The sequence below is a fragment of the Dryas octopetala genome, chromosome 3, assembly GCF_963921425.1.
Source record: "Dryas octopetala chromosome 3, drDryOcto1.1, whole genome shotgun sequence".
Lineage (NCBI taxonomy): Eukaryota > Viridiplantae > Streptophyta > Magnoliopsida > Rosales > Rosaceae > Dryas > Dryas octopetala.
This window is the reverse complement of record NC_141368.1, coordinates 5,804,119-5,818,453: the sequence shown is the minus strand read 5'-3', so window position 1 is coordinate 5,818,453 and position 14,335 is coordinate 5,804,119. Positions and strand designations below refer to the sequence as shown.

The window sequence follows — 14,335 nt, the reverse complement described above, 5'->3', positions numbered from 1 at the left end:
GTTAAGAAAGAAATTTACATACATTGAGGGCCACAAATTTCATATATACACATTCACCAAATTCATATGAGCTAGCAAAGACAATTTCATATATAGATGCATGTATATATGGCCACATCTTTCCAAATTAAATCTTTGGGCCAATTTGGATGGCTCTAAGAAAAAATACACTAAATGTGGCTTATTAAACATCAACTTATGGCTATATCTATAACCCATATGAACAAGTTTTTTACATAACTCATTGATATTTACTACTGCTTCCAAAGACATGAATGGAACACTTTCTATCTCCCTGTAAACAGGCCAGGTCCATTCTTTCCAGGTTGTCCAAACTCTTTGGCTGATTTGAAAAGGAACCTTGACCAAACTCACCAAGCAATTCTCACTTGACATTGATTGGTGGGTCCACTCTAACTATAGCTCTGACAAAGAGGTTCCATCCTCTTGATTAATTTGTAAAGCCCTCCAACTTAATTACTTTGAGATGACCCAATTCTTTATGACTTTTGACTTTCTTCAAGAGTGTAGCTGCGCTTGTGCAGTAGCTTTTAGGATCAATCTGCACATCATTGACAAAGCATAAAATCATATAGTGAGGATCCCTTTTTAAAGTGCTTTAATTTGCAACAAATCAATGGGAAATTTGTGCTTTGAAAATAGAACTGAGCAGGAAGTTACTAGAAGTTTATTTAAAGCATTAATTTGATTCAATATCTTTTCAGCTTTTAGATAGTATTGTTTGAGCATATAAGAAGAATACAACATTAATGGATGACTAGTAAAAACAATGCAAGAGAATGAGCTCCAACTTTTAAGTGAAAGAAACCTACTGTGACAGAGAGTCGCTTCAAGGCTGGACATAACTTCAGAAAGGAGATTAAGGCATCATTGTTGGAACTTTCCTCCCCATTATCAATCCACCATAACTCTTGCAGTTTATAGAACAGGAAGTTTGCTTGTAAAGGCAAAAGTGATGGCCAGATCAGTGTCTGCAAAAAGATTCTGAAACTTAGTTTTGTACTCTAATTGAAACATCATATAAACTAATTGTGGTTAATTTGTGTGAGTAATTTCTTGGAAGTTTGAAGCCAATACTAGAGAATGCAAAAACTGCTGAAACATATACCTGAAAAGTCCATTTGCGTAATGTGAGAGCTTGAGCATTTTTTATGGTTAATAACATGGGATCAAAGTCACTACTGCTGAAACTGTTGTAGCCAGGGCCTTGTCTGAAATCAAGCATGGCATCTGCTAGGTTAAAATGGGTTTCTGGCCAAATCCGAGGGAGGAAACCTCGGTATCGAAAAGATCTGAGTTTAGAAGACCTGAGGTGGACAGACTTGAGATGTGGACAGTCAAAGATGGTTAAGCTGAGTAGCTTTGGACTGGAGCCAATGTGTAAAGATTGTAATCCATCACATTCAATGATCTTCAAGTTTTCAAGAAATGGGAAGTCTGAAACCATAGTGGAAACTGCCTCATTGGCAAGATAGCTAACTGATTTTAGATGAAGGGTTTTGACAAAGAAAGTAGAGGGACAAGGTTGGTGGGTAAGGTTTTGGAGTACCCTTTGGTGATTCAGCTGCAACTGCAAACCAAAATGCCTTGGAACCTCAACCTCTTGCTTTCCTGTAGAAAAATCCAAATGGAGTTTATTGTTAGCTGCAATGGAGGCCAAGAGGTGATCATTACCTTTGCCAAAGTTCAGTTGCAGCCTCCTGGGTTTCCTTAAGGGATCAAGTTTGTCATAATGGGAGAGAAACACAGAAACTGCATCAGCAACATCATCTGTAGCAACAATTTGTTGCACTGAAGTTGTGTTCCATAGGCCTCTCCACCTACTTGAAAGTACACTGGTTTCTAATGCAGATTCTGAAGGGAGAAAAGATATGATGCTACAAATGAGCTCATTTGGCAATCTGCCAAACAAGTCATCTGCATTTCCCTCCATCATATCCCCTATTTGACTAGTTTTACCTAAAATATATGGCTATGCTGCACTACTACTTAAAACAAATGGAATGACAACATGCAAGAACTTGCTCTGTCGTTTGTGAGACACTTTGGTCAATTGCAAGTATCCCACTTGTTAATTGTTCTGCTTTTGTTTTATATTGAGCTTGTTGCCGTGATCCCTGCTAAGTAGGGGAGAGTTGCTCCTCCATGTTCAGTCAGTTCTATCCTAGAAAAATGGGCATTAAATTATGACCAGTTCAATGATTTTGACTTTATTACTTTATCGGATAGCATCTTATGACTATATATTTATTTGATGATAAAGATTTGACTACCAGTACTTGTTAAGTGTGAGTGGGGAATTGGGGATGCTTACAATAATACTGGGAATCTTCATAAACTAAGGCGGTTAGGATTTTAAATGATTTTAGTACAATTAAAAAGTTATTCAACCAATATTTTTAGAGAGTCTATAAAAATTTAGTGGTATTCAATTAATTAAGACTTTTAAAAAATTCATAAAAATATGTGATATTCAATCAAAATTTTTTGAGAGTCTATGAAAATTGTTTAGTATTTAAAAAGTCATTGATTTATAAGGAATTCATTTTTCTTTTTTTGGCCATATAAGAGATTCATTAAATGATAAACTTTCATAGACTTTTGAGTAAAAATTATGTTATATTAAAATCAATGATTCTCCAGTCTCTTCTTTGCAGATATCAACGATTTCAAAGATTAAAATGCTACAGTACATAAATTGATAAACTAATATTTGTATGTCCTTAATAACCTCGCCAAACATTCAAACTTTTGAACAAAACTATGAGAATACTAATAGAAGTAATTCTTAGAAGTCAATGGCAGCCATAAACAATACTGCTATATATGGTAGTCTGGTTTTTGCTAAATTATAGAAATACTTTTTGCAAACTTTGTCTCGTGAAATTGATTTTGTATTTAATTTTTCAGAAGTAAAATGAGCAAACAATTACAATATCAGTATTACAGTATTAAAGTATACAATTACAATATCGCTCCCTCTTTGACGATGCCAGCCCCTATATGTTTGGACTTGGCCCCCATTTGACTCCAATTCAGATATCAATTAAAAATATCAATTCGCAAGGATCTTACAAATGTAAGGGGTTAGATATCAACAAAGGGATCGAGTACAAAGACTGGCAAAACTAGCGTATGAGATAGCATTGAGGGATGTATGCAGACCTACCCCGTATTTGCTTCAACGTGGATATATATTATATTGCATCAATGTGAAGAATATTGCAGCTTCAATACTCTATATATTATAATATATACACATGATCGATAAATTTTAATTAATATAAATGATGAGGTTCTATTCAACCAAACGAAAGAAAGATAAGAAAGCTATTGTTCTTTTGTTTTGATGTGGTTTGTTCAAACAAAAAAGTTTTAATTTGTTTTATATATAACATAAATACAAATTATACAATTAAATAAATTATGTCAAACTCTATGAAACTCTGCAAAAGTCTTTCATTCAATTTTATAAAAGTCTGTAGAATTATATCATTCAATTCTATAGACTCTATAAAAGTGTTCCTATATATTTGAGAGTTAGATATTAATAGTGTTGATCTTTAAAATATTGTCCAGAGTTTGAAGAGCTGAGCTGCTGATGTAATTGAGGAATTGACTTTCCACAAACTTGTAATGTCCACATTAAGAAGAAATGAAAATGGGAGAAATTTTTTGCCAGAAAATAAAGAAAATGGGAGAGTGGCTGAGTTGGTCAAACCTCAAAATTGGTATGAAACCAACTTCTTTTCCAAATAAACAAACCGCCACGAAACCGATTACCTAGGATTTGCAAGAAACTATATACAAAAACAAATAAAGAAACAAGTATAAAAGCAACACCACAACAAAAATGTCGTCATCAGCAACGCATGTTGATCAATACACAACAACTGCAAACACGTTAAGCATGAATTTTCTGGAGGTGTTACACAAGAAACCATAATACAAACGTACAAGACTAAATTAAATTTTTGGTTCCTCAATTTGGGTCAAGTTTTACTTAAATAATTGTAGTTTGAATTGTCAATATTGGCCATTTTGTTTTTCAATGATTGCAATTTGAGGATACAATCTTAATTTCGTCAATTTATTTGACGAAAATAGCACATGAAGCAGTCGAGTAAGTGTATAACAATATGTTACACTTTTGGGTGGTTTAGTGTTATTGTCACTCTCTAAAATTGCATGCGGGTTACCCCGAATTGTGCATGTCATGTGATGTCCTCTCAAGTTGCAACAATTGGAAAACACATACATAATTAAAAGGCATAAATTCAATTTAGACACATAACTATATATGCTATTTCAACGGAGTCCACGAACTTTCAAATATTTCAAATATATATCTGATTTATTATGTAAATTGAAAAATGAAATTCCGTCCATCAATTTATTGGGAGATCAGTTAAATGTCAGCTTGACTTTTGCTAACGGGAATTAATTGGCGACGTGGCACCAACTCAGCATACATTTCCCGCCAAATGAGCAACACATGTCCACTTGACACGGGTCCACACACCCATCACCTCTTTCCCGCTCGCCGAACGCTCTCCTGACCATTTAGTCTCCAAAAAACATCACGTTTTTTCCCTAAATTCGAATATAAATCTCTCACTTGTATTCAACGAGCGAGAAAGAGATGATGAGTTTGTGGACCCGTGTCAGAGGTTAGGTGGACCAGTGTCGCTCATTTGGCGAGAAATGAGCAATACGGGTCCACCTAATCCCTGACACGGGCCCACAAACTCTCTCTCTCTCTCTCTCTCTTATTATTAAATTGTGGGCTCGTGTTGCTCATTTGGCGGAAAATGTTTGTTGAGATAGCGTTACGTCGCCAATTAATCCCGGTCAGCAAAAGCCAAGCTGTCATTTAACTGATCTCTCAACGAATCAATGAACATAAATTTATTTTTCAATTTAGATAATAGATCGGGTGTATATTTGAAATATTTTAAAGTTCATGGACTCCGTTGAAATAGCTTATATAGTTATGTGTCTAAATTGAATTTATGCCTAATTAAAACTACAAAACTTCAGTAAAACTTAGTCCAAACTATATGGACCGAAAACATAATTCGACCTAAAAACCAAACGCAACCTACGGCCCAAAGCTCCAAATGCTCCGGCCCAAATGCTCAAGCCCAATCACCAAACCTCAGGCCCAAAGCCTCTACCATCGGCTTCTATAGTGGTCCATGTTTAATATTTAGCAGAGTTGTAATACGGCGTCGTAGCAATGACTCCGTTTGCCTCCTTTTTCCCTACGAACCAAACCTCAGGCCAGGGTTTTACCGCTTTAGCCTTGGCGGCTTGGCCCTCTCCCTCTCTGTCTCTCTTCAGAGTTCGGTGAAAGCCATTACTTCGAAAGTGTGCAGCGATGGTTTTGTCGAACAGGAAGCTGAAGCAAAAGCTGAGGGAAACACTAGCCCAGTCTTTAGTAGAATCGGTAGCTAAAACCGACCCGAACAGTAATGGGTCAGCGAAACCAGACCCGAATTCGCAGCCCCAGTCGCTGAAAGAGCTTTTGGACTCTGCAACGCAGAGACCCAGATTGTCCAAGCGAGATAAACGGAGAAAGATCCTCGCTTTGAGAGGTCCGGAGGCGGTGAATGGGAGTGGCAGTGGTAGTAATTTGGAGGAAAACAAGGGGGCGGAAGATACGAAGGAAGTTGGGTTAGAGGGTTTGGGGGATGAGAATGAGAATAAGAAGAGGAAGAGAGACGATGAGGAAAAAACTGAAGCTTTGAGTTCAGAGGGAAATGAAGTTGTGAAGGAGACTAAGAAGCCAAAGAAGAAGAATAAGAAGAAGAAAAATAAGAGAAAGAAGGAGGCAAAGAGCGAGGAAGAGAAGAAGGGTGGTGAGCTTGGGAGTGAAGAGCAAAGTGTCAAAGAGACAAATACCAACAGTGATAGGTAATTTAAGACAACACCGCTTGTGCCCAAATTGAGTTTTTTGTTCTTTTTTTATTTTCTCAAACTTTGATTTGACTATGCTATTTGATTGTGTGTGGGAGGCAATTTAGATTGAATGGAAGGTGTCTGTGTTGCTTGTGAAAATGGGTTCTAGATTTTTGGTCTCATTATATATGTGTTCTGTCATTTCCTTTAGGCAAGCAAATGAGGATGTTGCTACAAAAGTTTATGTTGGAGGCATTCCTTATTACTCGACCGAGGATGATATTCAAAGTTACTTTGAAAGCTGTGGTACTATAACTGAAATTGATTGTATGAGGTTTCCTGAGAGTGGGAAGTTCAGAGGAATTGCCATTATTAGCTTTAAGGTAAGTAATTCTACAAATTGCTTTCTGCATTTAAATTAAGTAAGATTACAAATTTGTGTACTTCAGTCCTTGCTATTTTTTTTTTTTTTTTGGTGCTAATGAATGAGAGGTTGTCTCGCTAGCAAAGTCCTCAGTTAATAAATATAATGATATGAATGACCATGATTTTTTTTTTAACAGACTTTACAAATTATAATTAGCTGCCTGGTTCTCCTGGTTCCTCCGCTTAGGAATTTTGAGGTAGACTAGTATTTGGCACTGAAAGATGAAGGTTCATTGCTAAAGCCATGAATGATAACACCCTGTTCTCAGCTTTTTCTTGAAAAAGTGATGTTCAAATTTGAAACCTGAAGGCAACTATGTGTATGCCTTGCAAGAGTTCATTGTATTCTTAGTGATGCCACTTAGTGGCTGATCTTCTGTTTAGGGTGATAAGTCCTCCAGGATGGTAGAAGTTACATGACTTGATCATTGATGATAATAATAGTATCACACATCCTCTACATCAATTAGATAGCAAAAAATGAATGGATCAGGACAATGTCAATCTTTTATTTTAGATTATTAGCATTTTTCACTATTAAACATGAATGGATCTTTTTAAAGATAATAGGACTTTGAAAATTTGTTTGAAATTAATATGAGAACAGTGAAAGTCCGAATTTTGTTTGAAATCTATAAAAATTCTTGCTAATGGAGATTGTTTATCGTTTGGCTCATCTTACCATTTTAATGTTTCTGCAGACTGAAGCTGCAGCCAAACGAGCCTTGGCTCTTGATGGAGCTGAAATGTGAGTTTGGACAGTGTTCACTTTACTTACCCATTTTGTTGTTGTTGGCTTGTGTCCAGTTCTCACGTCATTCTAATGGGAATCTTACTGTTTCAGGGGTGGACTGTTTCTGAAAATCCAGCCTTACAAGGCAACTCGAGCCAATAAAGTTTCTGATTTTGCCCCACAAATTGTGGAGGGCTACAATAGAATCTATGTTGGAAATTTGTCGTGGGATATTACTGAGGATGACCTGAGGAAACTTTTCTCAGATTGCAAGATATCATCTATACATTTCGGTATGGATAAGGAAACAGGAGAATTCCGAGGCTATGCCCATGTAAATTTCTCTGATAGTCTCTCGGTAACAATGGCATTGAAGTTAGATCAGAAGGTTGTGTGTGGGAGACCCATCAAGATAAGCTGTGCAGTTCCTCTGAAAAGAGCAGGGACGCAGTCGAAGTCTGTACCCACAACTACAAGTACCTATTCTAAGTCTGTTCCTACAACCACAAGTACTGATTCGATATCTCTACCTACAACTACAATTACCGAATCAATATCTGTACCTACAACTGCAAGTACCGATCCAATATCTGTAGCTACAACTGCAAGTGCAGGAGCTGATAATAGTGGGCTGAGTTCCATCAGTGGCAAGATTAAGAGAAGGACGTGCTATGAGTGTGGTGAAAAGGGCCATATTTCTTCAGCTTGTCCGAAGAAGCAAGCTGCGAATCCAGTAGATGCCAATGCAAGTTAAGCATGTAGGTAGGGTCCTAAGGTTTTCTTTCTTTGTTTTCCAATCAATTATATGTAGGTAAAACAGATTACCCATTTCACAAAACTAGAACTGTCCGAATTGGCTGAAAAGCCACATGACTGTTGTTTTGTTGCTAGTAGAGACCAATATCGTGAAATTTTGTTCTTTCCAATGAGGCTTACTTTAAGGCAAAGATTTGTATAAGCGAGATATTTCTTTATTATTGATATAAAGCAGAGTTTTGTTCCTTGCTTGAACTCTCCATGTCAAAGGACTGGTGAAGTGATTTGTTTATTGCTTTTGTTATCCTAGAAAACACTGCAGAAAGTTGCTCTTCTGAAGCTTGAGACTGTAACGAAAACCCTTGTTAGCTTTGGTCCGCTTCTCCAGTAGTGTAGTGCTATCAAAAATGGGCCAAACCGAGCCTCAGCCCACTGAGTTCCAGTCAGTTTAGGCCCAATTAAGTCACTACTGCAAGTCTGCAACTGGTGACACAAGCCTTGTGGGGCCATGAATACACAACATTTACGTAGTTCCATGTCGCCACACAAATGATAAATAGTGAGCTAAAAAAGGCATGTTGTACGACCCAAAGACAAAAGGTAAAATTTAGAAGACAAAAATGTTTTCTTTTAAATAAGATCCGAAAAGTTGGAGATCACAGTTTAAATATAATAGATACTTGACTTTTTTTTTTTTTATAATTGGAAAATAAATCAAATAGGGTACAATATTCTTAGACTGAATTCCTTGGCAAAACACTGGATTTGTTATTATATTTTTCTTTTTTTTCCGGGGAAAAAAATACCGATTAAAATAGAGAGGTTCTTCATGCAATTGGGAGCTGGGTCAAGTGGTCAACCATTTCCACCTTCCACAAGTACGCCTTAGCATTGGCTACCAATATCAAAGGATGAGATTTTTCCACTTTAATTTTCAACTTTCTTGTAGTTACTAAAACACATTGAATCTAACTAGTTTTAGGACCAATACAATCAATATTAGTATATTACAATATTATGAGTATCATGCTCATCTAAATAGTTTCAAGATCAAAACAATACAACTCATAATTTGTTTTATTAAATGACACAAAATAAGTATATCTCTTCATTTTTTTTTGGGTCGAAGACACAAAACAAGTATATCTCAATTGGTAGTATGTAAAACCATGAGTTTTTTTTTTTTTTTTTTCTTAAATAACCACTAAATTTAAGTTATTAGAGAATTGATATAAAACTTAATACAAATTCTCAAATGCATACGTGAGAAGACATACAAAATCTCCTAAAATTAAAAGTCTAATATCATATAAAGTAGAAAATATGTTAACAATGTATATTGAGCTAACCATAAAATAAACAAATAAGTAATAGAGTTCGGGACATTAGGAAATCTAATGAGATCTCCAAGAGACCAAAACTATCATAACAGAGGAGATTTATTTTTTATTTTTTATGTTGGTGAAAAAATACACAATTAAAACACACACAGAACGAAAGAAAAGGGGTAGGAACTAGGAAGTCCCCCATGTCCAGAACTTAATATTGATATATAGTCTTTGCTTTGCTACATTGCTACATTGTCTTTCGCTGAACAAATACCAACCCGCAGGTCACTTACAATCACAACTCCGTTGGTTCCCTCTTGAGCTCTCCACCATCTCTTTCACATATTCTTCTTCAACTTACTATTATTGCATGCTTTGAAATCCAACAAACCAAAAAGCAACACCTATCGCATATATAATGACATATGTAATATACAAAGTTACAAATCTTCATCCTCTAACCCAACCCTTTTAAGCCAAACCATCTTCTTCCACATATATAATATATACATCATGTTCCTTTTGGGATTTTGTTCACCATCTTTTTTCTTTCATTGGCTTCAAATCCGAGGTTTATGATTGATGGGTTTTCTTTATCTCTGTCTCTGAATTGTATGAGATTCTTTAATTTTCTTGGTTGACACCTTGACGTGGGTGGGTCTTTTCTAGCTAAGCCTTGAGTTGTCCCAGTTTGTTTTCCTTTTCAAGTTCTGAAATGGGACCCATTAGAGGGTTCAAGAGGAAGAAGAAGACTGAGAAGAAGGTTGACCAGAATGTGTTGGCTGCTTCACTGAGTTCTCAACCCCAGCCTCTGGATTGGTGGGACGAGTTCTCTCGGAGAATTACTGGTAAAAATATTCTCTGCTGCTTTGAGTTTCGCATTATCTCTTACTTAATTCGCTTGTTGGTTAATTTGTTCTATCGGGTTGTTCTTTCTTATGATATGCATTGGTTTGGCTCTCAGTGGACATATCCGTTTAGCTGTTTATGAGGGGCATTAGTTGGATTTCTTTGTATTTGGACATGGGTCCAATGCAGTTTTCAAGAATTGGATTGATTTTCTATGTATGTTTGTTGTGATTGTGCATAAAAGATGACTTCTGCAAGTGGGTTGCTGGTATATATTTTACAATAGTTCTTAGCTTCTGTTGATTTGTGTTATCGAGCTTTAGTTTCTTCTACCCATTGATATTGTTCAGAGCAACATGCCTATGTGGAGATTATGAGGGCATTAGTTTAGGTTTTATTTGTCTCAGGTGAAATCTATGGCATGGTCCAGTTTTGTTTTCAACTATCAGATTGATTTTATGTAAATTATTTCCTTGAAATATAATGCATATCAATAGCCTCTGTTAATGGGGTCCTCATTCATGATTCTGAAAACTGTCAATTGCTTTATTTTCTTTGCTGGTTGATGTATGTTATTGATCCTTTGTCGATTGCTTATTGTAATGTTTCTCTTAGCAGGTAATCCTCTTTCAGTGTTCATCAGAGCATTAATTTGTTCTTTTAAGTATGCACTGAAATTTTAGGACAGGCTACATCCAGTTCTCAGTAATTAGATTGGGTTCTAAATGTTTTTCATTTCTCCACTTTAACAATCTTGTATGATGAGTGCTCTTCTTGAGATAAGATTGTGGTACATTACTTCATGTATGCATTTTCCTTCCCTTCATCCTTGTATATTTTCTGTCTATCCTCATAGTAGATACCTGGTGTTCTGGGTATTTGTTTGTTTGTGTTCTGTTGTGTTAACTCTAAAATTTTGTACAATGTGGTAATGATTACGATATTGATTAGATTGAGGATGGCCTAGTACATACTTTTTCTTGTAATATTGGGATATTTTGGGTTACATATTGATATATAACTAGTAGATATGTTCTCTTCTGATCAGTACTGCAAAAATTGGAAGGAACTGAATAGATGGATTTGGAAAACACTTGTAGGCATAATGACATAGAAGCGAACAATAGCAGACAGAGAACAATCAGGCACCCTATATTTTGCTTTGGTTATGTATTCTTAGATAACATGATCAGGTGTAGAAATTTCATATGTTAGTTAAAGGGTGTCTTGTATTTTTATCTGATTAGTTGAAGAGAAACTCAGATGATATTGTGCCCTTTATCTGCTTATATTTTGAGTCTAATCTATTAGTTTCAATTCTGTTAACCAACATATCCTCATAGCTTTTGATTGCTTTGGATATATAATTCTTTAGTTTATAATGAATGGCTAACAGTCCTTTTTTCTCTTTGGTCATCTAGATCATCTAAAAAGATTTCTTTCCTAGGTTCTATTTTGTGTTTAAACTTTACTTTGGACATATTTTTATACTTTTGACATCTAAGAGAATTCCTCCTCTCCCATGTCTTTACAATCTTTCTCATTCTTGAAATGCTTCTTTCTGGCATCACGTACTTGCTGTTTTACTAAGGGTCTGCAGGGCCCTGCTAGGCTGCTACTTACTATCTCCTGTATCTTCCAAATGATTTCTAACACTTCTAGGCCACATAATTCTTCTATTCAACCAAATAGTTATTCATATTGTTTTAAATTTTTATCAATCAATAGGCCAGAAGAGTACTTTTTTCTTTCCAATGTCTCCAGTTTCTTGAAGAGGATGTGGGAGTTTTGTGGTGGAAACTCAAAATGGGCTCACTGTGACCCCTAATAATTTGATTTCTAGATTATCAGGAAAAAATTTATTTCTACAAGTAAGGTTGTTATACTTAGAATGTGGTTTGGCATATAGTAGTAAATCTTATAAAGAAATAAAATGAAACAAAGAGGACATTCTTTCTCGAGTTTTGTCTTGGTACAAACTTTAATTTCTTTGCTTAGAAATTATACAAAGGAATGATGAAAACATCTTTTTTTTTTTTTAGGAAAAAAGTGAACTTGCTGCACTTGTGTACTTTTATTATGAAATGAAGATATGCAGACTTGGTACCAAATAGAAAAAAATGTAGACTTCTTATTTTTTAGTCTTCTCAAGTTTCAAATTAGATAGCTTTTTCTGTAGAGTATTTATTTCTTATCTGCTGCTCTTTATTAACTATTTATGGGTTCAAGGTTTTCAGGTCCACCTGTAATTTGTAAAACTTAAAAGACATAGGGTTTTGGCAGATTTGGTTATACCATATACCTGTAAACCTGAAAGATTCCTGCATGCACTTAACAAAGTGATTATTAGTCAAGAAAGTGACTGTTTTTGGTAGTTGTGGAAAATAACTACTCATAAATCTAGAAATCTGAAATGACTTTATGTTATATTGTTGGAGAAGAACTTAAATTTGCACTTGGAATGAAATACAGTTACCGTTACCCATATTTTGTTAATGCAACAGAGTTCTCTTCTGTGGTAAGGAGTTCTACTACCTTTTATTTTTGGTTTTTCTCGTGTCTGAGTACAATTTAGACTTCATATGCCATTCTTTCCTCTGAATATAAGGTTGTCTTCTATGTTAAAACTCGAACTACTGTGATTAAATGAAAGCTATCCTCTGTTGCAAAGGTCTCCCTACTTTTTTTGCTTTTTCTATGGATATTGGGGTAAAAGATTCCAGACTTCACTTTGGTCAATGATTATATTCGTATTTCCTACTTTGTAGGGCCTTTATCTCAATCAAAATCAAAGAATACAATGACATTTGAATCTGTCTTCAAAATTTCGAGAAAGACATTCAGCTACATCTGTTCACTTGTAAAGGATGATCTGATGGCTAGGACCTCAAACTTCAGTTTTCTAAATGGCAAGCATTTGTCTCTAAATGACCAAGTTGCTGTCGCCCTTAGGAGGCTTAGCTCTGGTGAATCATTATCAAACATCGGTGACTCCTTTGGGATGAACCAGTCAACTGTTTCTCAAGTAACCTGGCGGTTTGTGGAAGCAATGGAAGAAAGAGGACTCCACCATCTTTCTTGGCCTACAATGCATGGTGAGATGGAAGAGCTAAAGTCCAAGTTTGAGAAAATTCGTGGCCTTCCAAATTGTTGTGGTGCAATTGACATCACACACATCATGATGACTCTGCCTACCGCAGACTCATCAGATGATGTCTGGCTCGATCAAGAGGGAAACTGCAGCATGATCTTGCAGGCAATTGTTGACCCAGATATGAGATTCCGTAACATAATTACTGGATGGCCAGGAAGTTTGAGTGATGAACTTGTCCTTCGAAGTTCAGGTTTTTTCCAACTGTCTGAAGAGGGAAATTGTTTAAACGGGAAGAAGATGGTACTTTCAGAAGGAACAGAAGTAAGAGAATACATTGTGGGAGATTCTGGATTTCCTCTTTTGCAGTGGCTTCTTACTCCTTACCAGGGAAGAGGTCTTGCGGACTATCAGTCTGAGTTTAATAAACGGCTTTCTGCAACCCAAATGGTGGCACGGAGGGCATTGGTAAGGTTGAAAGAGATGTGGAGGATAATTCAAGGAGTAATGTGGAAGCCTGACAAGAATAAGCTGCCGAGGATTATTCTTGTTTGCTGTATACTGCAGAATATAGTTATTGATATGGAGGATGAGGTTCAAGATGAGATGCCCTTGTCGCATCATCATGATTCAGGTTATCGGCAACAAACTTGCGAATCTGCTGACAAGACTGCCTCTCATATGAGACAGAAGCTTTCTTTATACTTGTCTGGAAAATTGCCGCCATGAGGTTATACCGTTATAGGCTGATGAACCCTTAAGTCTTTGTTAGTTGACATTGGAAATTTTCTTTTTTTGCCGCCGGGGGGGTGGGTAATTCAGGTAATTTCTTTTACAGATAGTAATTCTAAACATAATTTACAATCTCTCTCTCTCTCTGAAATTTGAACTTAGTGGAATGTATGATGGTCAAGTAGTAGCATACTTTTCAGCTTGTACAATATTCAAGAGTTCAAAATCCCATGAGTAAGAGTAACCAAGGATCAGTCAAACACGAAATGAAATAAATCATTGCATGGTTCGTTAGCATAAAAAGCATCTCTGTTTACTTGATTGAATAATGTTACTCCAACTTTTTGCTAAGCCCATATGATCTAAGTTATCTAACGGAAAAGAGAGAGTTTCCCATGCAGTTTAAACTTGGCAGAGTTTGTCCAAAATTCCTGATGACGCTTGATGAGCCTCGTTTGAATTAGAATTAGCATGAATCTCAGTATCTCACTGCATAAG

At 36.0% G+C, this 14,335-nt stretch overlaps 3 protein-coding genes across 3 annotated transcripts; 2 read left to right on the top strand and 1 right to left on the bottom strand.

Annotated features, from left to right (window-relative positions):
- Positions 1 to 451: 451 nt before the first annotated feature.
- Positions 452 to 1,957, bottom strand: LOC147290082 (F-box family protein). The gene is made up of 3 exons (XM_086234967.1): positions 1,130 to 1,957; positions 834 to 992; positions 452 to 562 (listed from the first exon to the last, which is right to left on the bottom strand). The coding sequence occupies exons 1-3, from the start codon at positions 1,955 to 1,957 to the stop codon at positions 452 to 454; spliced, it is 1,098 nt and encodes a 365-aa protein (XP_086091093.1).
- Positions 1,958 to 5,325: 3,368 nt separating this feature from the next.
- PHIP1 (phragmoplastin interacting protein 1) lies at positions 5,326 to 8,092 on the top strand. Its single transcript, XM_086237796.1, has 4 exons — positions 5,326 to 5,937; positions 6,134 to 6,305; positions 7,050 to 7,096; positions 7,193 to 8,092. Exons 1-4 carry the CDS (start codon positions 5,402 to 5,404, stop codon positions 7,833 to 7,835), a joined length of 1,398 nt encoding a protein of 465 aa, XP_086093922.1. The 5' UTR covers positions 5,326 to 5,401; the 3' UTR covers positions 7,836 to 8,092.
- A 1,358-nt stretch (positions 8,093 to 9,450) lies between these two features.
- Positions 9,451 to 13,973, top strand: LOC147290080 (PIF / Ping-Pong family of plant transposase). The gene is made up of 2 exons (XM_086237712.1): positions 9,451 to 10,013; positions 12,783 to 13,973. The coding sequence occupies exons 1-2, from the start codon at positions 9,881 to 9,883 to the stop codon at positions 13,832 to 13,834; spliced, it is 1,185 nt and encodes a 394-aa protein (XP_086093838.1). The 5' UTR covers positions 9,451 to 9,880; the 3' UTR covers positions 13,835 to 13,973.
- Positions 13,974 to 14,335: the final 362 nt, after the last annotated feature.